The sequence below is a fragment of the Monodelphis domestica genome, chromosome 5 (genome assembly GCF_027887165.1).
Source record: "Monodelphis domestica isolate mMonDom1 chromosome 5, mMonDom1.pri, whole genome shotgun sequence".
In the NCBI taxonomy this organism is placed as follows: Eukaryota; Metazoa; Chordata; class Mammalia; order Didelphimorphia; family Didelphidae; genus Monodelphis; species Monodelphis domestica.
The window spans coordinates 112531517-112554714 of record NC_077231.1 but is presented as its reverse complement, the minus strand read 5'-3'; the positions used below and the strand labels follow the sequence as shown (position 1 = coordinate 112554714).

General features: G+C 35.1%; 1 protein-coding gene across 7 annotated transcripts in view; it reads right to left on the bottom strand.

The window, feature by feature from the left end:
• KDM5A (lysine demethylase 5A) overlaps positions 1 to 23198 on the bottom strand; it is a 133195-nt gene that overhangs the window by 64465 nt on the left and 45532 nt on the right. For 5 of the 7 annotated variants that reach the window (XM_007503792.3, XM_016425964.2, XM_007503791.3 and 2 more), the window contains 6 exons: positions 17857 to 18038; positions 16562 to 16686; positions 15701 to 15851; positions 12334 to 12451; positions 11139 to 11494; positions 6771 to 6909 (listed from right to left, as the gene is read on the bottom strand). In XM_007503792.3, coding sequence (XP_007503854.1) covers positions 6771 to 6909; positions 11139 to 11494; positions 12334 to 12451; positions 15701 to 15851; positions 16562 to 16686; positions 17857 to 18038 — 1071 coding nt within the window. The remainder of the gene's footprint in view (positions 1 to 6770; positions 6910 to 11138; positions 11495 to 12333; positions 12452 to 15700; positions 15852 to 16561; positions 16687 to 17856; positions 18039 to 23198) is intronic. The other 2 variants (XM_016425965.2, XM_001373078.4) reach the window with 1 other exon arrangement.

The window sequence follows — 23198 nt, the reverse complement described above, 5'->3', positions numbered from 1 at the left end:
GCTTTAAAGTAATCCAATAATTCTTAAATTCTCTCTCCTGGACTCATTTTCCAGGTCAATAATTTTTCCAATGACCTATTTCACATTTTCTTCTATTTTTTCAATCTTTTGACTTTAGATTGTTTTTTTGATGTCATATGGAGTCATTAGCTATCACTTGCCCAATTCTAATTTGTATGGCATTATTTTCTTTAATGAGCTTTTGTTATCTCCTTTTCTATTTGGCCAATCCTACTTTTTAAATAGTTCTTTTTCTCAGTGAATTTTTGTGCCTTTTTTTCCATGTCACCAGTTCTGCCATTTAAGAAATTCTTTCCCTTATTTGTATTTTTGTATATCTTTTTCCATTTGGTCAATTCTGCTTTCTAAGGAGTTCTCTCTAGCAGATTTTTGTGCCTCTTACCAATTGGCCTATTCTATTTTTTAAGATATTATTTTCATCAGTATATTTTGGGCCTCCTTTACTAAGCTTTCTCCTCTTTTTTTCATTATTTCCTTGTATGACTCTTGTTTGTTTTCCCAATTTTTCTTCTGACACTCTTATGTGATTTTTTAAAATCCTTTTTGAGCTCTTTCATTAATTCTTTTTAGGCTTGAGACCAATTCATATTTTTCCTGGAGGCCTTGGATACAGTAGTATTAACTTTGTTGTCCTCTTCTGAGTTTGTGTTTTGGTCTTCCCTATCACCAATATATCTATGTTGAGTTTCCTTTTTTTGTTGTTTACTCATTTTCCGTTCTCCTTTTTTTCTTTTAATTTTAAAAAGCTGCTAAAGTTGGGGGTTTGGAACTGAAGTAAAGGGTGCACTGTTCCAAGCTTCGGGTTCTTTGTGAGGTCTCTGATCTAGCTCTGGGGATTTTCAGTTTTCAGTTCTTCCAAGGTAGTCTGGTTTTTAGAGAGGTTTGTTTAATATTTTCTTGGCCTGTGCTCTCTAGTCTCTGGGCAACAACAAGCCCTCTTTTCCCTCTTGGAATGGTGACCAGAATCTTCTGTTTCCCTGTGGCTTCAAGTGGAGATGTGTACTAATTATTGTCCTAACACTAGTACTGTTATTTGAACTGTGGCCTGGATCTGCATGTGGATAATGCAACAGTACTGCTTCCAGAGCCAACAATGGGACCCTTATAATCTCCTTTTAACCAGCTGTCCAGCTTCCTTATTATATAGCTGAGACTTCCAGAAGTTTTTGCTGATGATTCAGGTGACTCTAAACCAGGGGTTCCCAAACTTTTTACACAGGGGGCCAGACTATGAAAAAAACTATGAACAAATCTGTATACTGCTGTCTGGGATAGCAGAGGCTGCAGCAGTGGCTGTGATGGGCCTGTCACACCTTGTACAAGTCCATCACCACCACCACACCAGGCAGCAGTATACACAGTGAGGAATACCCTCCCCCAGATCGCCACTCACCATGCTGACATCTTCCATTGTGCAGCCACATAATCCTTTGCATGGCGCCTCATTCTCATTCAGTTACTCTCAGAACAAGGCGCCATGCAAAGGATTATGTTACCAGAAGTAGTACTGTACATAAGCGACACCTTACTTTGCAGTGCCACCACATCCAGTGCTCCTCTCACTGACCACCAATGAAAGAGGTGCTTCTTCCAGAAGTGCGGTGGGGGCCAGATAAATGGCCTCAGGGGCTGCATGTGGCCTGTGGACCATAGTTTGTGAACCCCTGCTCTAAACCCAATGCTGGTTTGCCAGGATGGGGCCTGCCTAGGTGCTGTTCTGTACTCTAGCCCCACTCTGGTGTGACAGACCTTCCTGCCAACCTTCTAACTCTTATCAGAATTGGCTCAAAGAAGAAAGAACATTCACATTCAATTGGGTATAGAACTCTATCTTACCTTACAGGAAAGTAGGAGGGGAAAAGGATAAGAGAAGAAGGGTAGGGGGACTGATAGTAGAGAGGGCAAATTGAAGGAGACAGTGGTTAGAAACAAAACAGACACATATAATTAAAGGAGAACAGAATGGGACAAAACAGGATGGAGGGTAAGGCACAGTAAGCATAATGGTGGAAAAAAAATTTGCAAGTGTCTCTAATAAAGGCTTCATTTCTCAAATACATAGAGAAATGAGTCAAATGTATAAAAGAAGTCATTTTCCAAATGATAAATGGTTAAGGGACATTAATAGGCAGTTCTCAGGCAAAATAATTAGACCTATCTATAGTCAGTGAAAAATGCTCTGATTCACTATTAATTAGAAAAATGCAAATTAAAACAACTCTAAGATACCACCCCACATCTATAAGCTACTTTGATAGAAAAGGAAAATGACAAAACAAGGAGGAGATTTGGGCAAATTGAGAGTAGTTGTGAACTAATTCAACCATTCTAAAAAGCAATTTCAATCTATGTTCAAAGGGCTATAAAACAGTGCATACTGTATGACTTGGGCAACACTATTTGGTTTGAATCCTGAAGAGATAAAAAAAATGAAAGGGAAAAGGACCAATATATGGAGAAAAATATTTAAAGCAGTTTGGTGTTTGTTTGTTTGTTTTTTGTGTGGTAGCAAAGAATTGGAAAGCGAAGGGATACCCATCAATTGGGGAGCAGCTGAGAACATTGTAATGGAATATCTAAAAACTGTAAGAAATGATGAACAGAATTTCAGAAAAACTTACAGAACTGATACACAATGAAGTAAGTAGAAACAGGAGAAGATTGTACACAATAAAAGCAGTAATGTATAATGAATAATTGTGAATAACTTAGCTATTCTCAGCAATACAATGATTTAAAATAATCCAAAAAGACTCAAGATGAAAAATGCATCTGCTTCCCAAGAAAGAACTGATGGGAGTCTGAATCCAGACCAAAGCATACTTTCTTTCTTAATATTTTTATTCAAGTTTCTTTCTAGCTTTATTGTTCAAGTTTCCTTCCACAAAAGGACTGATGTGGAAAACATTTTACATGATTGCACATGTAAAATCTATTAGATCGCTTATTCTGTCAGCAATAGGGGAGGGAAGGGAGAGTGAGAATGCAAGACTCAAAAAAATTTTTTCGATCCTGCTGCTACACATATACCTCAAGAAGTTCATAGAAAGGACCTACATACCCCACAATATATATTGCTGTACCTTTGTGATAGCAAAGAAGAGAAACATTACTACAATAAATGAGACTTGATGCAAACAGAAGGCATGGAAAACCTAAAGGAACTGAAACAATGTAAAATAAGGAGGGGAAGGAAGGAAACAAGTATTTATTGTGTATCTAAAATGAGCCAGTTTCTATGGTAGGCATTTTACAAAAAAAAATTTTTTTTAACTGAGAAGAGCAGATTTGGGGAGTAAAGAGTTGGTAGTGAAGATGGGAATTTATATTTTTGGACTACAGTTTAAAAAGATAGTCTCTTGGCCAGGATTGAAGTGAACATAAAAGGGCTTATAAATTATATTTGTCAAGAGCTTTGCATATCTAAACAAAAGACTTTATGAACAGAAAAGGTAGAAGAGAAAAAAATATAGCTTTGTTGTGTGGTATCTATCTAGCTTTGCTCCAACATATCTTTCTACCACCTTCACTTCTTCACTCTCTTGTAAATAACACTGGTAAAAAAACAATCACATCTTACTATTTCCTTCAGAATGCAATCCACTTAGGCCTGCTAACCTGAACTCTTCAAAAACAACATGCTCATTTATCTCTACCTACTCATCTTTAATATAAGTTCACTATTAGCCATTTTTGTTCTGTATTTTCCAGTCCAAAAGGTTATTCTCCTTGGGAGAAAAAAAAACAAACAAAAGCAAAATAAGAATTTAGCAATTATATCTTCTCTTTGATATCATTTATCATCTTATGGATCCCTTGATATAGTAAAACATCAAAAAATCCTTTTAGTTGTCCTTAGCTTTAGCCAAAAGAAATCCATTTTAAATTTTTGCCTTCAATACATTCTAATAGGACCATGGCACAATCTGGATTAATCTTTCATTTCCTGGTCTTGCTTTCATCTTCAATAATTTTTTTTTCATTCAGTTGATATATTCTCTGAATATCCACATCACTTTCCTTAAACAATTACTCTTCAATGAAATTATTTCTCTCTGTTTCAGAATTTAATTCCTGAAGATTTCCTATACCTCCTGAGCTACCTTCCCCTATACTTCTTAGGCTATAGGATCCTACCTATTTTTTTTCTGAACATTATAAATTGGTTTCCCTTGATACCCGGATGTCCAGAACAGAATTTCCCCTTTGTTGATTCATCTAGCTTTTGAAGGACTTTTCATCACAAAATCTATGTCACTAATTTTTTTGCTTCTAACAGAGGGATATCTTTTGCAGATAACAAATGGTGTCCCACATTATTATTATCATATACTCATACCAAGATTGCATTTCCTGAAATATTTATATATTTTATTTCCTAGTTCTGTGTAGGTAGTCTGTAACAGAAATGTCAAATTCACAGCCAGTGGGAAACTGAACCAGATTAAAATGCAATTGGAAAATATTTAACAAAACAAATAAAAATGCAATATATCATAATAGATAATACTATTTTGTGGTTTTCTAGGTCAGTATTTAGCTTGCAGAGATCTATTTCCATTTGAATTTGACACTACTGGTCTACAATATAATGACATTGACAATGCAGCTTCTGAAAGTTAGCATGACATACATACTGTTTAGAAAGCTGTTTTCAGAGGTAGGACTCAAATCCTGCCTCGGACACATAGGGAAGGCATACAAAATCTATTCAAAATTAAGAGAAGGTAATTTTTTCAGGCACATATTAGCAACTAACAAGAAGAAAAAAAAGTCAAGTTTTCATATAAGTCAGGCTGATGTTAACTTGAAGAGAAGTATATTCCAGGTCTGCACAGGAGAGAACTTGTATAAAAACACAGAGATGGGAAATAGAATGTTCTAAGTAAGGAAAATTAAGAAGGTCAGTTTGGCTAGATTATAAAGTGTAGAAAGGAGAATGACATGTATAATAAGCTGGAAGACCTCTAAAAAGTGAACACTTTCAAAAGCGCCCATTTCAGTTTTGTTCCAGGTTCTTCCCCTCTGGCTAATCAGTACAACTCTAATTTCTTCTCCACATGAAAGCCCTGAAAATATTTGATGTCGTGTCTCCCTGAGATTTCTCTCAACCTGGCTAAGCATTTCTGGTTCTTTCAACCAAGTATCCTATGACATGGATTCAAGACCCTTTCATCATATTGGTTGTCCACCTCAATTAGCAATGGTGATTAAACACTGCCTGCAGCCCTAAAGTCTTGAGTTTCTTGCCCAATATTTTATAATCATGAGCCTTCTTTTCTACATTTCCTCTAGGAGTTTCACCTTTCAGATATTAGAAAGAAAATGAAGAATCACTGAAGAGGCATTTAGAGGTAGGAGGATCATTCAATGCAAAAGAGAAATTATATAGCAGAAGGTAGTTTTTGCTAGTTAGAACAAGGTCATTGGCTGGTAGTTCAGGGTCACCAGCAAACTCTGAGAAAGCAATTTTGGCCAAGAAGAATTTTATATTAAAATATGATAGGACTATTTATGGCAAGGAGAAAGCAGGTGATAAAGTATTAACACTGAATAGAGACTGCTTTTTCAATAAATTTTGTAGTGAAGGGAAAGGGAAATAAAAAGTAAAAGATTCAAGGGAAAACTATTTTTAAGATTGGAGAGACCCAAAGTATTGTTTGGAGTGAAATGAAAAGGATTCAGTAAAAAGGAATGACTAAAGATAAATGTGAAAGGATGATTGTTGGAGCAAGTTTCTGGAAGAGGTAGGAAGAAATGGAACTAAGAATGATGGTACAGGGACAACTGTCAATCCACTCAGTGGATTGAGACTCAGACCTAGAGACAGGAGGGACTGGGTCCAGGCACTTCCTAGTTGTGTGACCCTGGGCAAGTCACTTATCCCCCATTGCCTAGCCTTTACTACTATTCTGCCTTGAAACCAATACATAGTATTGATTCTAAATGGAAGGTATGGGTTTAAAAAAAAAAAAGGAAAAAAAGAAAGTAGAAAGAAATTAGCCCTAATAAAGAAGTAAAGGTGACTTTGTACAGTTACCCTACCTGGTTTCAACTTCATAGAATAAACTGCCTCTCTCTCTCAGGTTAACTTTATCACATCTAATCTCATTATCATGCTGTAAACTAAAGCCCTGATTGACACCACCTCCTTCAGCCTTCTCTATCCTCTAACTAAAGAGCTAGAGGGTAGAGTACCAAACTCTCAATACTTTCCTTTAAAGAAGGCAGAAACTGTACTTTGAAGCTCACTCCACTTTATATCTGCTATTCTTACTGGTTTAAACTCCACCCAACTGGATGTCCCCAAACCAGGTACCCCTGGCCATCCCCCCTTTCCTGATTCCTTTTGGGTATAGTCTCCCCCCCACTAAAATATAAGCTCCTTGAGGGCTGGGATTTTAATAATTAATTGTATTCCCAGCTTAGCACAGCACCTGACACAAATTAGGTATTTAGATGTTGACTGGATTGTACTAGATTAGGAGAGAATGAGTGATGGCACTAGCAAATCCTTTTCACAAGTATGAAGGAGGACTGCTTGGGATGACAGGTAGCCTCAAATAGTGAAATAAGAGGTTAAGGAGATTACCTTAAAGTATGGGGACAAGATACAGCAGGGCTTGAGTAGAGGTTTGGAATAACTGCTCTTTGGAACAAGATAAAGAGTTTACCAGAGAGCAAAGTATTTATTTAGTATTAAGATAGAAAGAAAAAGAAACTCATGCCTTTTGGTACAAAGTACTTACCTGAATAGCTTCCACTTTTGCTGTCCATTCTCTAGCTCTTTGCAAGGCTTCTCTCAGGGCTAAAACATTGGGTAGGAAGGCTGGGATATTCTTGGCTTCATTAACAATACTCTCCAGGCTTGACATGCTGTGACGAGGTCTAAAAGAAGAAAAAAATTAGGAAAACAGAGTCAGAACAAATACCCTATTTTTTGTGAGGCATCCATGATAATTTCAGACATGATAATAAGAAAAAGTAACATATTAGAAATATACTGGGGTTTATTCATATGAGTTCAAAATCTTATTAACCACAAAATATCACTTTATAGTTTCATGATTTTATATATGTGTAGAGACACACATATCCACACACATCATTAGTGCAAGGAAGTTACACATTAAGTTCTAAACTATGTTAAATAAGTATAATCATTTACCTGTAATAGTTTTAAATATGATCCTATCTAGAGGAATGAAAAAAGACTAGATAACCTCTAAAATCACTTCCATCTCTAGAATTAATAAAAGGAAAAGCCAAGGTAATATAGTTAAAGCTACATCACTTGATAGCTATGTAGGAGCTTTACATTCTTTTGAGTTTTAATCTATTTTTAAGCAAAGATCAGAAAAGAGATGAAAATTAAGAGAAATACATTTTCTGTTATCATGTTAATTTATCAAACACTGCCCAGATTTTATTTAGTCATATTTTTTAAACCCTTACCTTCTGACTTAGAATCAATACTGTGCATTGGTTTCAAGGCAGAAGAGTGGTAAGAACTAGGCAATGGAGGGTTGCACAGCTAAGAATTATCTGTGACCAGATCTGAAGTCAGGACCTCCTATCTTTGGGCCTGGCTCTCAATCTACCATGTTACCCAGCTGCCTCCTCTTTGGCCACTGAATTAATACTAATAATGGCAACAAATACGACCTATTAAATAAAAGAAAGTTCACTTAAATAGGATAATATGAACCAAATTCACAAAAGTCAGGTGGACTCTAATGAAAATGCTTATTTCTCTCATGGTTAGCCTTTCCCAACATTTTCCTAGACACTCATCCTTAACAGTTCTCCAAATACCTGGTATATTCCTATATCTGCACTAGATATGTATCTATTTTCCCAACAGAATATAAACCCAAGGGCAAGAACTGCTTTGTTTATTTTGCTTTGTTTCCACAGCATTTAGAAGAGTGCTTGTCACATAAAAGATGATGTTTAAAAATGTATATTGACTAATATTTTCTTACTTACTCCTCCCACCAGGAATGCCTTTCTACCTATCCTTCAAAGCCCAAGTCAAGTTCCACCTCTTGAAGCTTCTTCCCTGATATTCTAAGCCTATAATTAAACAGGAAATAAGTCTGGACCAAACAGTCTAAAATGATGGTCTAAGTCTGAAACATGATGTAGAAAAGGAAATTCTCAACTGAGTCAGGAAAAGATCAGAGCAAAAGAAAATCATGGAAAGAAAAGAGGGAAGTGTGATCACAAGAGATTAATGGTATTTTTAAAGAACTACTTACCATTTGGGGGGTGATTTTTTGATTATGTTCATCACACTCAAAAAGAGATATGGTCAATATGACCAAGATAAAGAATATATAATCACAAGGATCATTTACTATGACCAAATGAGATTTATGCAAGGAATGTAGGTCTGTTTTAATACTAGGGAAATTATCAGCATAATTGAACATATCAATAACAAAACTAAAAGAAATCACAAGATTATCTCAATAGATGCAGGAAAAGCCTTTGACAAAATAAAACACCCATTCCTATTAAGAACACTAGAAAGCATAGGAATAAACAGGTCATTCCCTAAAATGATCATTAGTATCCAACTAAAACCAGCAACTATCATCTGCAATGGGGAAGCCTTCCCAATAAAATCAGAGGTGAAGCAAGGATGCCCATTATCACCACTAATATTTAATATTGTACTAGCATGCTAGCTTTAGCAATAAGAAAAGAAAAAGAAATTGAAGGAATTAAAGTAGGCAGTGAGGAAACTAAACTATCACTTTTTACAGATGATATGATGGTATACTTGGAGGATCAACTAAAAAACTTGTTGAAATTATAACTTTAGTAAAAGTTGCAGGATAAAAAATAATCTACATAAATCATCAGCATTTCTATATAATACGAACAAAGTTCAGCAGCAAGAGATAAAGAGAAATTTCATTTAAAATAACTCCACACAAAATAAAACACATGGGAATCCATTTCCCAGGACAAACCAAGAAATCATATGAACACAATTACAAAACACATTTCACACAAATAAACTTAAATTTAAACAACTGAAAAAATATAATATGTAAGAGCTAATAGAATATAAAAATGACCATTTTACCTAAATTAATTTACTTATTCAGTGCCATAGCAACCAAAATACCAAATAATTATTTTACAGAACTAGAAAAAATAATCACAAAATTCATCTGGAAGAACAAAAGATCAAGAACATCAAGGGAAAGAATGTGATCTCAAACTGTATAATAAAGTACTAATCTTTAAAACAGTCTGGTCCTGGCTAAAAAATAAAATGGTAGATCAATAGACTAGATTAAATATACAATATACAGGGTTAATGATTATAGCAATAAATCCAAAGACCTCAGCTTTAGGAAACTGTTTTACAAAAACTGTTGGGAAAATTGGAAAACAGTATAGCAAAAACTAGGATAGACAAGTCTCTCTCACCCTATACCAAGATACAGTCAAAATGAATGTATGATTTAAATATAAACAATGATACTATAAATTAGGGGAACACAGAAAAGTTTACCTGGCAGATCTTTGGAGAAGAAAAGAATTTATGACCAAATAAGAGACAGAGAACATTATAAGATGTAAAATGAATAATTCTGAGTATATTAAATTAAAAAGCTTTTATATAAACAAAACAGAGAACCAAGTCAAATTTACAAGAAAACAAGCTGTTCCCCAACTAACAAATGGTCAAAGGATGTGAAAATGCAGTTAAAAAAAAACAACTCAAAAGCCAACAATAATCACATGAAAAAAGTATACTAAATCAATCTTGATTAGATAAATGCAAATTAAAACAATACTGAGGTACCACCTCACATCTATCAGATTGGCCAATAAATGTTGGAGAGGATGTGGCAAAATTGGGATACTAATGCATTGTTGATGGAGTTGTGAATCGATCCAACCATTCTGGAGGGCAATTTGGAACTATGCCCAAAGAGCTATAAAACTGTGCATACCCTTTGATCCTGTAATATCACTACCAGGTCTTGTATCCCAGAGATAATTTAAAAAAAGGGAAAGGACCAATTGACTAAAAATATAAATAGCAGAAATTCTTGTAGTGGCAAAGAATTGGAGACTGAGGGGATGTCCATCAACTAGGGAATGGCTTAACAAACTGTGGTACATGTTGGTGATGTAGTAAGGAATGATAAGCAAGATGATTTCAGAAAAAGCTGGAAAGATCCGCATAAAAAGATGCAAAGCAAAATAAGCAGAACTGGGAGAACACTATACACAGTTACAGCAATATCTGTACAATGATGAACTGTGAAAACTCTCTCCCTCTCCCTAGGTCTCCAATTTTATCATAATTAATAATAGAACTGTGTCACCTATTTCACACTTAAATATAGGGTAGTATAGGATAGCCTGTTACACATGTGTTTTATCTCAAACAAGCTACCAAAGGACAGACTGAAACCATATTATTTACTATCTTATATTCCCTAAAGCACCTGGCATACTGTCCTTTATATATATATATATATATATGACACATAATAGTCAAATGAATTCTGATTGACTAAAACCATCAAGATCCAGTCTCAACTGAGAGTTTTAATATAGATTTATGGAGGGGGCAGCTGGGTGTCTCAGTGGATTGAGAGTCAGGCCTAGAGATGGCAGGTCCTAGGTTCAAATCTGGCCTCAGACACTTCCCAGCTGTGTGACCTTGGGCAAGTCACTTAACCCCCCATTGCCTATCCCCTAAGGCTCTTCTGCCTTGGAGCCAATACACAGTATTGACTGTAAGACAGAAGGTGGAAGTGGAGAGGGAGAGGGAGAGGGAGAGAGAGAGAGGGAGGGAGAGAGGGAGGGAAGGAGGGAGAGGGTGGGAGAGAAAGGGAAAGAGAGAAAGAAGGAGAGAAAGGGGAAGAAAGAAAAGGAAGAGAAGGGAGAGAGAAAAGAAAGGAAAAAAGAGAAGGGGAAAGAGAAAGAGCAGAAGAGAGAAAAGGGAGGGAGAGAAAAAGATGGAAACAACATGTAAATTACTCATTTAGTGAATCTTTCTGACTCCACCCCCTTCCAAATTCTACATTTTGATAAATCTTGTGACCATTACATGGGACATTAGTCACCCAAGAGGAACTTACCGAGCCTGTAAGCAAACTTTAGCCTTCTCTTCCCATCTCTCTGAAACTGTAAGGAGCTCCTGAAGTTCAGCCATAGCTTTCTCCACAGCATGGTGAGGTGCCAACCCCACCCCAGAGTCTATTAGCTTTTTCATGACATCCAAAGTGACACGTTGTGGATCTGAAAGTGTCAACCTCACTTCATCCAGCCACCGGGCCTGTTGCAGCTCTTGCTTCAGCCGGGGCAGTTCAGGTAATTCTACATAGAGACTAGAACCCATGTCTATCAACATCTGAAGTTTGGAAGAGTCTGGGGTTTCATCCATCATAGCCTCTTGAGCCCGTTCATGAAATTCTTCCACATCATCCAGTAGATTCTAACATAAAAAGAAAATTCAAAGTTAAGTTACAACAAAAATTATTAGAACCAAAATGGCAATTGATTATCCAAACTGTCACTTCTAGGCATTTCAATTAAATTTCATCTCCTCTATAGTACAAAAGGATCCAGTACAACAATTATAGGCATACAGCTGTGTGTAATGACCATTATAATCTATTACTTCTATGTGACTTGGTGAACTATTGCTTCCTGCAATAAACCAATAGGCTGATTCCTAGCCATTTGCTTAAAATGTATTCAAACATTTAAGTACTATTTGTTATATTTAGCATATATATAGTATATGTAGTAGATATTATTAGATAATAATTAAAATTGGGCTCCTATGAACAAATATTAAAATTGGCATTCACAGATAAGGTATGGGGAAGGGAGAGGGCCAGAGAAGAAAGAGAGAAAAACAAACAAAAAAAGAAGGGATTGATATGATAGTGACAGGGAAAATAATATAATTCAAACTAATTTTTGATCCTATAAAGTTAAAGTAGAGGAATGAAAATTAATAAAACAGACAACAATATCTTCTTAGGGTAGTTCTCATTTCAGGATCTCAAATAAAAGTAATTTTATGAAGAAAGGAACAAAGAAAGCAAAAAGTTTATTCTTTCCCCATCTTTAAAATGAAACGGGTAAACAAGAGGATCTCCTAAGGTCCCTTCTAGCTCTAAAATCACTCAATGTATCAGAAAAGAAATATATGGAAGGTGGCAAATCACAGAGGTTAAAATACTCTTTGTTCATTCAGGGTTGTTCTGGTAGTTTCTCCAAATGAAAGAGGGCAATGTCCCATAAGAAGAAATAAAATACTCCAACCTTGACTTGTCGAGCCTGGCTGATGACACATGGAAGGCTAAAAAGTTGCTGGACAAAGGCCTTGAGTTCTTCCATAGTCAATTTGGTCCTAGTCTTCCCACTCTCTGGGCTCTGTCTGCTATGTAATTAACATACAGAAAGTTCACAGATGATATGAGATAGCATTCAGACAGGTCAGCAATGGTTATACAGAAAAATCCATACATAATGATAGTTTTGACATCAAAGGTGATAAGCCAACATACATAACTGAACTTTTCAATCCAATTAGCTCAAATGAATCCACTGTATTATTAGTGATAGTTTCACCATTAATTCTATAGCTCTTTAATTAGAAACTAAATTTTTCTACAAGAATATAGTTTTTATCTTGGTTGCAAGTCTGTATACCTGTAGTAACAAACAAAAATATATTACTTTTCAAGTTGAAAGCCCTCAAAACTGCCATGCCTGTAAGCATAGCCCATGATACCTTAGAGGTGGGTGACAGATTGTTTATAGATAATAAAAAGAATGCATAGTGCAGTACTAAGCACTTAGGGATACACAATAATCACTAGACATAAGTCTTCCTCTAAAGCTTTTTGTAGTCTTGATGATTATGGGTCAATGAATGTGTTCACACATTTACACCTGTTCACATTTCACTGCCCTCTGGGTGATCCTCAGTTTCAATTCTTCAAAGACTATAGCCATGTATAATTTATAGCCACATAGCATTACAAAATTAATATAACTTTTAGAAAGGTGGGTTTTAAGGAGAAACTTGGAATTATTTAAAAAAATTTTAAGAACAATGTATCCAAAAGCAATCTAGAGTTCAATCTTTTCTTATCTAAGTTAGGGTTTAGATAATTATGCATTAGCAATGTCTGTCCAAGATATATACACACACTGATAGATTAGCCAATAGACTATCCCTTCAACTACACATCACCACCAGGGCAGCTGTCTAAAAAATAACTTTTTTTTTTGAAACACAATTGTTATGGATCTTACTTGTGAAATTCAATAATGTTCTAGGCCTTGAGATGTAATCAGAATAATATCATATGTACACAAACACCAGGAATACCATACCATCTAAAAAGAATCTTTCTTCAACCTAGAATGCTTCACTAGATCACATCCATGGCACTAGTCATCACCTCTGATGAATTTATATCTTCTAGTTTTAGAATAACTAGGGCATTAAAATTCTGTTTTTATTTTCTAAAGAATCTTGTATCATTTTGACATTTAGTTATATTAGCTGAAGGCCAAAATTGGGAAAGGGAAGGACCATGGCAAAGAATTTCTGATATCTGGATAAGCTTAATCTGACATTTAGTCTTCCTAGCATCTAGTAGATTCTTTCTGTCCATAAAGTCTGATCTTTAACTTCAACTGTTAGGGGAAATTTTTTTGTGAATTCTAGAAATACATTCACATTCCCTAGTCACTGTTCCAATAACTCAAGAGATTCAAATTCTCTCTCCTATTGGCTGACCTCTACTTGCATGACTTTTGCTTACAAAGTAATCAAGCCTTCCAGAATAGTTGGCCTTTGATTTGGCTTCTTTAAAATATTATTGATGAATTAAAACAACTCTGAGGTACCACCTATACCTAGCAGACTGGCCAATATGGCAGCAAAGGAAAGTGATAAATGTTGGAGGGGATGTGGCAAAATTGGGACACTAATATGCTGCTTGGTGAAGTTGTGAATTGGTCCAACTATTCTGGAGGGCAATTTGGAACTATGCCCAAAGGGCTTTAAAAGAATGCCTACCCTTTGACTCAGCCATACCACTACTGGGTTTGTACCCCAAAGAGATATTAAGGAAAAAGACTTATGCAAAAATATTTATAGCTGCGCTCTTTGTGGTAGCAAAAAACTGGAAAATGAGGGAGTGTCCATCGATTGAGGAATGGCTGAAAAAATTGTGGTATCTGATGGTGATGGAATACTATTGTACCCAAAGGAATAATGATCTGGAGGAATCCATGTGAACTAGAAAGACCTCCAGGAATTGATCAGAGCAAAAGGAGAACAAGGAGAACACTGTACACAGAGAATGATGACACATTATGGCCCAATCGAATGTAATACTTTTCTACTAGCGGCAATGCAATGACTCAATCGCGAAGAACTTATGAAAAAGAACACTATCCATATCCAGAGAAAAAACTGTGGGAACAGAAATGCAGAAGAAAAATATGAGCAATCTCATAGTTTGGAATGGATATGATTAGGGTCTTGATGTTAAAAGGTCACTCTACTGCAAATATGAATAACATGGAAATAGATTTTGAACAATGATACATATATAACCCAGTGGAACTGCTTGTCAGCTCCAGAAGGAGTGAGGGAAGAGGGGGGAAATCATGAATCATGTAACCATGGAAAAATATTATAAAGAAAAAAATAAAAATATATTATTGATGCCTTTTGTTTTTAGACTGCAGTCAATTCTACAGAGGCCATGATCAAACACAATTATCAATGAGCCCTTTCTTATGACAAAGTTAAGCAAAACTATCCAGTATAGCAACTATATCTAACAGTATATGTATCTTTTTATCCCCTACTCCCTCACCCTCTCTACCAAATAGAGAATGAGTACATTTCCTCAGCTCATAGAATAATTCTGTTTCTTATCAATTCCATTTAAAAAAATTTCCAGTTCTCTCCTTATTTTGCAATTTTTTAAAAATTGATAACATCTCTTGTCCCTTTACTAATATCAAATCCTCTTAAACTAATTATAGCTCCTTTAACTCCCTTTAATGTACTTATTCTCCAATCTGAAAGTATCCTGTGAATTTATTTCTTGGAACACTGTTGATGTTAACCCCCACTCTCCACCTTCAAAAGTATATTCTCCTCAGTTTATTTTTAATCTATAATGTTTATTCGTTGCATTTTTTTCCATCTTCTTGTTGCTTTTGTTTACTCTCCCTTCTCCTGTTCTGAAATGCTTTTCTCTTTAAGGATCTTTTCTTACTTTTATAGGTATTCACCACTATTCTTGAAAAGGCCTCTCACTCTACCAATTCATTGTCCAGTTTCTCTTTTAAGTTTGGGGGTTACAATCCGTCTCTTCCTTCCTAAAGAATTATGGACTTGTAACCAAGGAATAATGTTCTAAATTGACTAAATAAAATTAAAAAAAAAAAAAGAATTATGGACATAATGGTGTCTAAAAGAAGGAAAATCTAAATCTTTGAGTTGAAAAAGTTAAGAGCAATGGTAACATTTCATATTTGATAAACACAAATGCAAAATGCTGAAGAGCTAATTGCAAGGAACCAAGCACAAAGATGACAAAAATTATTAAATTTTGAAAAGAAATGCATAAACAAGCCAACTATTCTTTATCCCTACCTGTGTTTCTGTTTTTTGCTCAAAAGTAGCTGAGCCACTGAAGCACAAGTTTCAGCTTCCTTCACAGCATCCCTGAGTTTTCTAAAGAGATCATTCTCTGGATACTTCCTGTCTTCAGCATCTTCCAACATCACTCTCAATTCAATCACATCTACACCATGAACAAAAAAGCTATGTCAACACTACAAAATCAGCTTGAAAAATAATTTTAAACTCTTAAACCCTATTCTATACAAGTGAATTATCTTTTAGTATCAACAAGTTGCAGCTGTGAAAATCTTACCAGCGCAATAAGAATAATTCACTAGATGCTTATTCCTCTGTGCTATAATTTCTCCCATGTGAGGAAACTTCTTTTCATTCAATCTGCCTTTCATGTCAATATACTGAGAACAATCGTCACCCAAAGAGAATCTGACATCTAATGCAGATCACTGATCCAAGGCTGAGGTTCTTCACCTACCGTCCATGAATTTGTTTTTTTAAATAGTTTTATAATTTTGTTTCAACTTTCCCTTTATAATTTATGTATTTTCAAGAACATTTTAAACTATTATTTTGAGAAGCAGACCACTGGCTTCATTAGACTGCCAAAGATTAAAGATGTCAACTTTTCTTCTAGATATCCATTCCCACAGAGAAGGCCATTTCGTTCTTAGCCAATCCATTCATTCATCACAAACTTCAAGAAGTTCAAACTTCTCTAGGTGGTCTGGGAGGGATTTTAAAAGAGAAAATATAAGAGTCTCATCCCACCTATTGTACCCTTATGAAAATGATTCTATATAAGATAACTAATGTGTAAATTCTCTATTAGAGAAATTATCCCCTTTTATTGGCTTTAGTAGAAAGAGGACTGACCTTTCTTATGGTTGAGGCTGGCAGATAATGCCTCTGTTACTCGACTGACCCAAGTGTCATAGGACTGTGCTCTGACTTTAACACCATATAAGAGAGAAGGAAGGTCTTCCAATGGATACCGGTACCTAAGGAAAAGATAAGATAGCAAAAAACTTCAAAAATTCTAATAAACTGAAGGAAATTAAGTAATAGAAATGTAATCAATCTAGGAAGAATAATACAAGATGACTTGTGGTAGTATGGTCTAGATCAGTGATGGTGAACCTATGGCATGGGGGCCAAAGATGGCACACAGAGCTCTCTCTGTGAGCATGTAGTCATCTCTCCCCCTCCCCCCAGAGTTTGTTACTAGAAAGGCAAAAGGACACAGGCAGAGCTGCTCTCTTCACCCCTCTACCAAGCCTGACAATATTTTTTCACATGGGAACACTTTCTCCTTCCCCTGTGTATATGGGGGGAATGGGGGGTTGACACCTGGCACTTGGTGGGGGAAGGGGGCATGGCACATAGTCTGGGGGGAAGGGCATAGCATTTGTTGGGGGGTCATGGCACTCCATCTCTAAAAGGTTTGTCATCATTGGTCTAGATGAATACCAAAAGGAGCTTCTCTAGAAAGTAAAAAGGGGGAAGGGGGTGTGTGGAAGGAGCAGGAGAAACAAAGTAAGTACCTAATGAGGCTGAATTTTAGTATCCGTGATCAGAACAAAATTTAAAGGAATGGCAAAACAGAGGAAACTAATGAGAAAATACAGTTCCATTTTCTAGAAATTAACTAAAAAATCATAAAACATTAGCAATAAGAGAGCTGTGTAGGCTTCCATATAATAGCTATGTATTTTCCTAGTCACACCTATAGCTTTCTTACTAGAATTTTAGTTTTTTTGTTTTTGTAGGTTTCCAGGTAGTAGTTTGCCTTTAATAATAATATTAATAGTTGTAATAACTAGCATTTATATAGTATTTTAAGGGCGGTTAAGTAATTTACATATTTTATTTATTTTGTTTCTTTATTTACATTTTATTTGATCCTTCCAACAATCTTGTTATGCAGGGCCTACTATTATTCCTATTTTGCAGATGAAAAATCTGATGTAGAGAAAGGTTTAATGGAGACCCCAGAGTCACATTATATAACCAGTAAGTGTCTGAAGATGAATTTAACTCAGATCTTCCTCCAGAGTCCAGATCTAATCTTCTATCCATTGTGCTACCATGCTGCCTCTAGCTGGTTTTGTAGTTCCCCAAACAAGAGGAATATGGCAGAAAGCTTAAAAGAAGATGATTAGTTTTCATACCTAAGACATTTCTTCTGCATGGGGCAAGGGCACAAGTCAGCTGGATGGTAGAGACACACAAGCCGATCAGGGTTACAAGAACAAGTAAGAGCAGAGAGAAAGCATGTCGTTCTGCAAGCTGAACACTGTCGTTCATCATCCGGAACAAGCTCAAACACCTCTTCTTCAGATAATAGTACACCCTGAAATAGAATTTTTCACTAAAAATAAATGAGCCCTTAAAAAGGAACAAAAATTACCTACTGATTAATTATGAGTATAATTATTGAAGGTGCAATTCCCTTTAATAACAAAAAAAATACATAACAAACAATACTTTGCCCTTAAATAATATAAAAAAGTATTAGTTCCCATTGTATGATATTGTTCTAAAGTCAAAAACTATTTCTAACCTCTAAGAGTTTAACATCCAAGAAATAATCCTGATACATAAAGACAGAAGTATTATGATTTTTCTTCTGATTTAGGATAGAAATTGCAGCATGCAAGAAAGTACGGTACTCACATACATCAAGGATAACAGACATACATCAAGGATAACAGCAATGTCTATGCTATTAATGTTATTCATAAATTCAACTACTGCTATGGGGACAATAATTGAAACTATAAATAATGACAAGGGTAAAAAATTAAGTAAATAACCTAAAAAACTTACTAGTGAATATACTACACAGGAATAAAGTAAGGAGTTAGAAGTCAAAAGAACTTGATTCCATTATCAGACTCAAAAGTTGTGCAACAATGAATAAGTCATTTGAACTTACTAGGCTTTTGTTTTCTCTACACTATGGTTCTAAGGATACTGCTTTATTCTCTGTGGATTAAGACAAGAGCCTTATGCTCTCCACGCCTAGCTGTCTACATGTTCTAGTTTTATTTTCCCTAACTTACCCCATAAGTCCAACCTGCTATTATTAACTAAAGAATGAAGGTTTCCCCAATAGATAAGTGGTCAGACAACTGATCTTATAATTTTGACAAACATATATTGAAAACTGTTACTACATATAATTGAGAAAATAAAATATCCAAAAAAAACTTTAAACAATAGATAAATGGTCAAAAGAAATGAACAATTATCCAAAGAACCATAAAATATTTACAATCATAGGAAAGAATGCTCCAAAAAACTAATAATAAAATATATATATATATATATATATATAAATCAAAACAACCCTGAAATTTTATAGTATACAATTTGGCAAATAATGAAAAATGGCAACATTCATTGTTGGCTTCAGTATTGGCAACACTACCATTCCATCACTCGCAATACTCAATGCTGGAATGATAGATGCACTAATACATCATTGGTGGAGCGATGGAATAATATACAAAATGTAAAATGTCCATACTCTTTGAATCAAACTCTAACTGAGCTTATATCCCATAGAAGCCATTCATAAGAAGTTTCCACATACACCCAAATATTTATAGCAGCCCCTTTTTTAAACAACAAAAAAATTGAGGGGGAGGGAGGAATAGATGCCTGCTGATTAAGGAATACCTAAATAAACTGGTAGATGAATATATAGAATATTAATGTTCTGTCAAGAAATGATGTATATGAATACAGAAAAGCATGCAAAGATCTGATACCAAGTGAAGTAAGCAGGAACAAGATAACAATTTAAATAGTGACTCCAGCAAAGTAGATGGAAAGAATAATCACATACCAAAAAAGTCAATGTAACAAAATTATAAAGATCAAACATGACTTAAGAAATCAGGAAAACTCACATCTTCCTGAAGTTCAAATCCAGCCTCACTTGTTTAACTCACTGGGTGATCCTGGATAAGTCCTTTAAGTCTGTTTGCCTCAGTTTCCTCATCTACAAAATGATCTAGAGAGGGAGATGACAAACCACTCCAGAATCTTTGCCAAGAAAACCCCAAATTCAGTCACAAAGAGTCAGAAGTGAATGAAATGACTGAATAACAAAGATATTCCCCAAAAAAAAGATCATACCACAAGCTGATATTCAAACATGATTACTATAGCCTCACAGTAATGAAAATATTGATCAAAATCTTGAAAAATTTACTGAGCTATGTGCTCAGCCCTATCCCGGGTAATGAGAATCAAGGAGAGAAGAAAACAAAATTGTAATATATATTCCCTGTACACCACATGACAATACTAACCACTATAAGATAGTACAGTGGCATCCTATCTTACCTCTAGTAACTTCAGTTATACATGTCCGAACCAAGAATTCATAAGTAAGCAAAAAAGTCCTTTAAGTAACTGAAATAAGTTAGAATAAAACTCAGGCACTAAAACTTGTGTTTTAAAATCTGGAACCTTTAGGACTTCACTTAGAACTTACTATTGTAGCTTGAGAGCACATGACTAAGACTTAAAGAGGAGGGTTGTTAAAAGTAGCTACAAGTAACAAAGACAAAACAAAATAAAAAACCTATAGTATTATACTACAATATAGTAACAGATTTTATTTTGGGAATGAGATTCTATGATCTCATGGATATAGAGAACTTCCAATAAAGAAAAATCAATCTACCAATGCACAATGGCAACTTTGTCAACTTAAATTCCATTCTTAGACTTGCTCAAGGCACTAAGAGTTTAAGCGACTTCCCAAGGGTCACAAGGCCTCCTGATGGGTTAGAGGGAGAATCTGAATTTTGTGAGATCTGTAAAAGCCAGCACTACCTCCTGCTTTCTTTGTATACCTAGTACTAAGCACCAGGTCTTATAAAAATTAATAAAACTGAATTGCTAACTCCTAACTCCAAGGCCAATTTTCAACCCAGGATGCCATTTTATATCTTCTTTAATGAGCAGGGAAATACAAAGGTGATTGGCCTTACTGTTCCTTCAAATTTAACTTCTTTTATAAAACCTAAGTGACATGAAATCACCATTACTTTCAGTATATGCTCACATGATGATTTTTCTTGTCAAAAAATTCATTTTAGAAATATAGTCTCTATCTTGACTCCCATAATAAATATGAGAAGTCCTGGGTTCAAATCTGACATTAAGACATTTCCTAATTATGCCTAAAGGCCTTTAAAAGATTGCATACCCTTTGATCCGGCTATAACACTACTGTGTTTGTTCCCCAAAGAGATTTTAAAAAATGTTTGTACAAAATTAGTTGCATTTTTTGTGGTGGCAAAAAAGGGAAAACAAGGGGGTGTCCCTCGATTGAGGAATGGCTGAACAAATTGAGGTATATTTATAGTGATGGAATACTATTGTGTTGTAAAGAATGATGAACTAGAGGATTTCTATATCAACTGGAAGAACCTCCATGAACTGATGCAGAGTGAAATTAGCAGAACCAGGAGAACATTATACACAGAAAGTGAAACACTATGGGACGATCAAAATGTAATAAACTTTGCTACAAAGAGCAATGCAATGATCAGAATAATCCCATGGAGATTATGAAAAAGAATGCTATCCACAGTTAGAGAAAGAACTATGGGATATAGAAATGCAGAAGAAAAACATGATTTATCACTTGGTTACATGGGTATATGACTTGGGGTTGTGGTTTTTAAAAGATTACTCTATTATAAATATGAATAATATGGAAATAGATTTTGAGTAATAAGACACGTATAAACCAGTGGAATTGCTTGTCAGCTCCGGGGGAGGGGGGAGAAGAAAACATGAATCATGTACACCAATGGGAAAATATTATAAATAAAATAATGTGGGGGGAAAAAAGCTTAAAGAAAATAAAAGACCCTTCCTAGCTGTGTAACCCTGGACAAGTCACTTAACCTCCATTGCCTAGCCCTTATCCCTCTTCTGCCTTGGAACCAATGTACAGAATTGATTCTAAGGTAAAGACATAACACATAATAAGCTTTAAAGATCTGAGTCACTTATATGAATATCTTAACCCTTAAGATGTGTGTTATCAAACAAGATTAATGCTAAATTTTATGGCTTAGACCATAAAGGAAATAGGAATACAAAAAAAAATGAAGGCTGAAATAACTAGGGAAGGCCACTTAAGTGGGGAATTAGATGGATTTATATTGTATGTAGGACAAGAAAGTGAAGGGACAAGAATTCCAGGTAAGGAAAACAATATGGAGAGAGGGATCAAGCAGGAGAGGGAACAAGCCTGTCTAGAACAGAGAGAGACTGAATTTAATAAGAAATAATATATAGACTGGTCCACCAAAGCCTTGAAAGTCAAGCAAGGGGGTTAGATTTAATATGCTAGAAAACAGGAAACAAAGTATTTTTAAAAAGTAAATACACTAAAGCTATATTTCAGAAAATGTCTGCTAGTAGCAAACAAAACAAAGATTGGATTAAGGAAAATGTCAAGTCACAGAATCCACCAAATAAATTATTAGAACTAAATCAAATAAATTGCAATAGGAATGGAGAAGGGTGGAAATAAAAAACATTTGAAAGGGGGAAATGTCATTTAATTTAACTAGGTAGGGGGCAGGGCAGCAGAAAAGAAAAAGTCAGAAGAAATCAGAGACTAAGACAAAGAGCTTTCAAAATTACATATTGAATTTATTGTATATTCCTAAAGAAAAGCAAGCTCCATATAATAGAGATTCAGAGTTTCATTTGCAATCCTCTTCTATTTAATATACATATATAGAAATGCTCCTTTTACTGACAGTTAAGTTCAGGATTTTAAACAATAAAAGAAAATATAAATATCAAGTTAAAGAAATCAATGATTCAAAAATAACAGTAAAGATTTCAGCTAAACCAATCAAATAAAAGATGGCATAGTTGAAAGATAGCAAAGTAGGGAAGTACGATACTTTGTGAGGCACAATGAAAGGTACGGCCATAGCTATTGAAACTCCCCAAAAGAAAGCTCATGACACCAAAGATTTTGTCATTGTCAAATGGTTCAACATCAGAAACTGGTATGATTTTATTGGATGATATTTTTAAAAAGAGGCATTAAGAACCACTAGAGCTTCTCATATGACTTACAGCTGAAACTTTCCATATGTTATTTCCCCATTAGAAAAGGAATAGTATAACTTTTCTATAGGGTGAAAGGAGAAAGATAAATAGGGACAAGCAGAATGAAGGGAAATAGTAACTGAAAGGGAATGAGATGAATTCACCCATAAAATGGCATCAGAGAGCAGAGTGGTTTAAAAAACTGGAATCCTATCTGTTGTTTACAAGAGACACACTTGAAGCATAGAGGCACACAGAATAAAAGTAAAGGGCCAGAGGAGAATCTATTATGACAACTGAAGTGAAAAAAGTAGGAGTAGCAATTATGATTGTGGGCAAACCAAAAATAAATCTAATTAAAAGAAGCAAACCACCTTTGTTAAAAGATATCTTATACAATGATGTAATACCA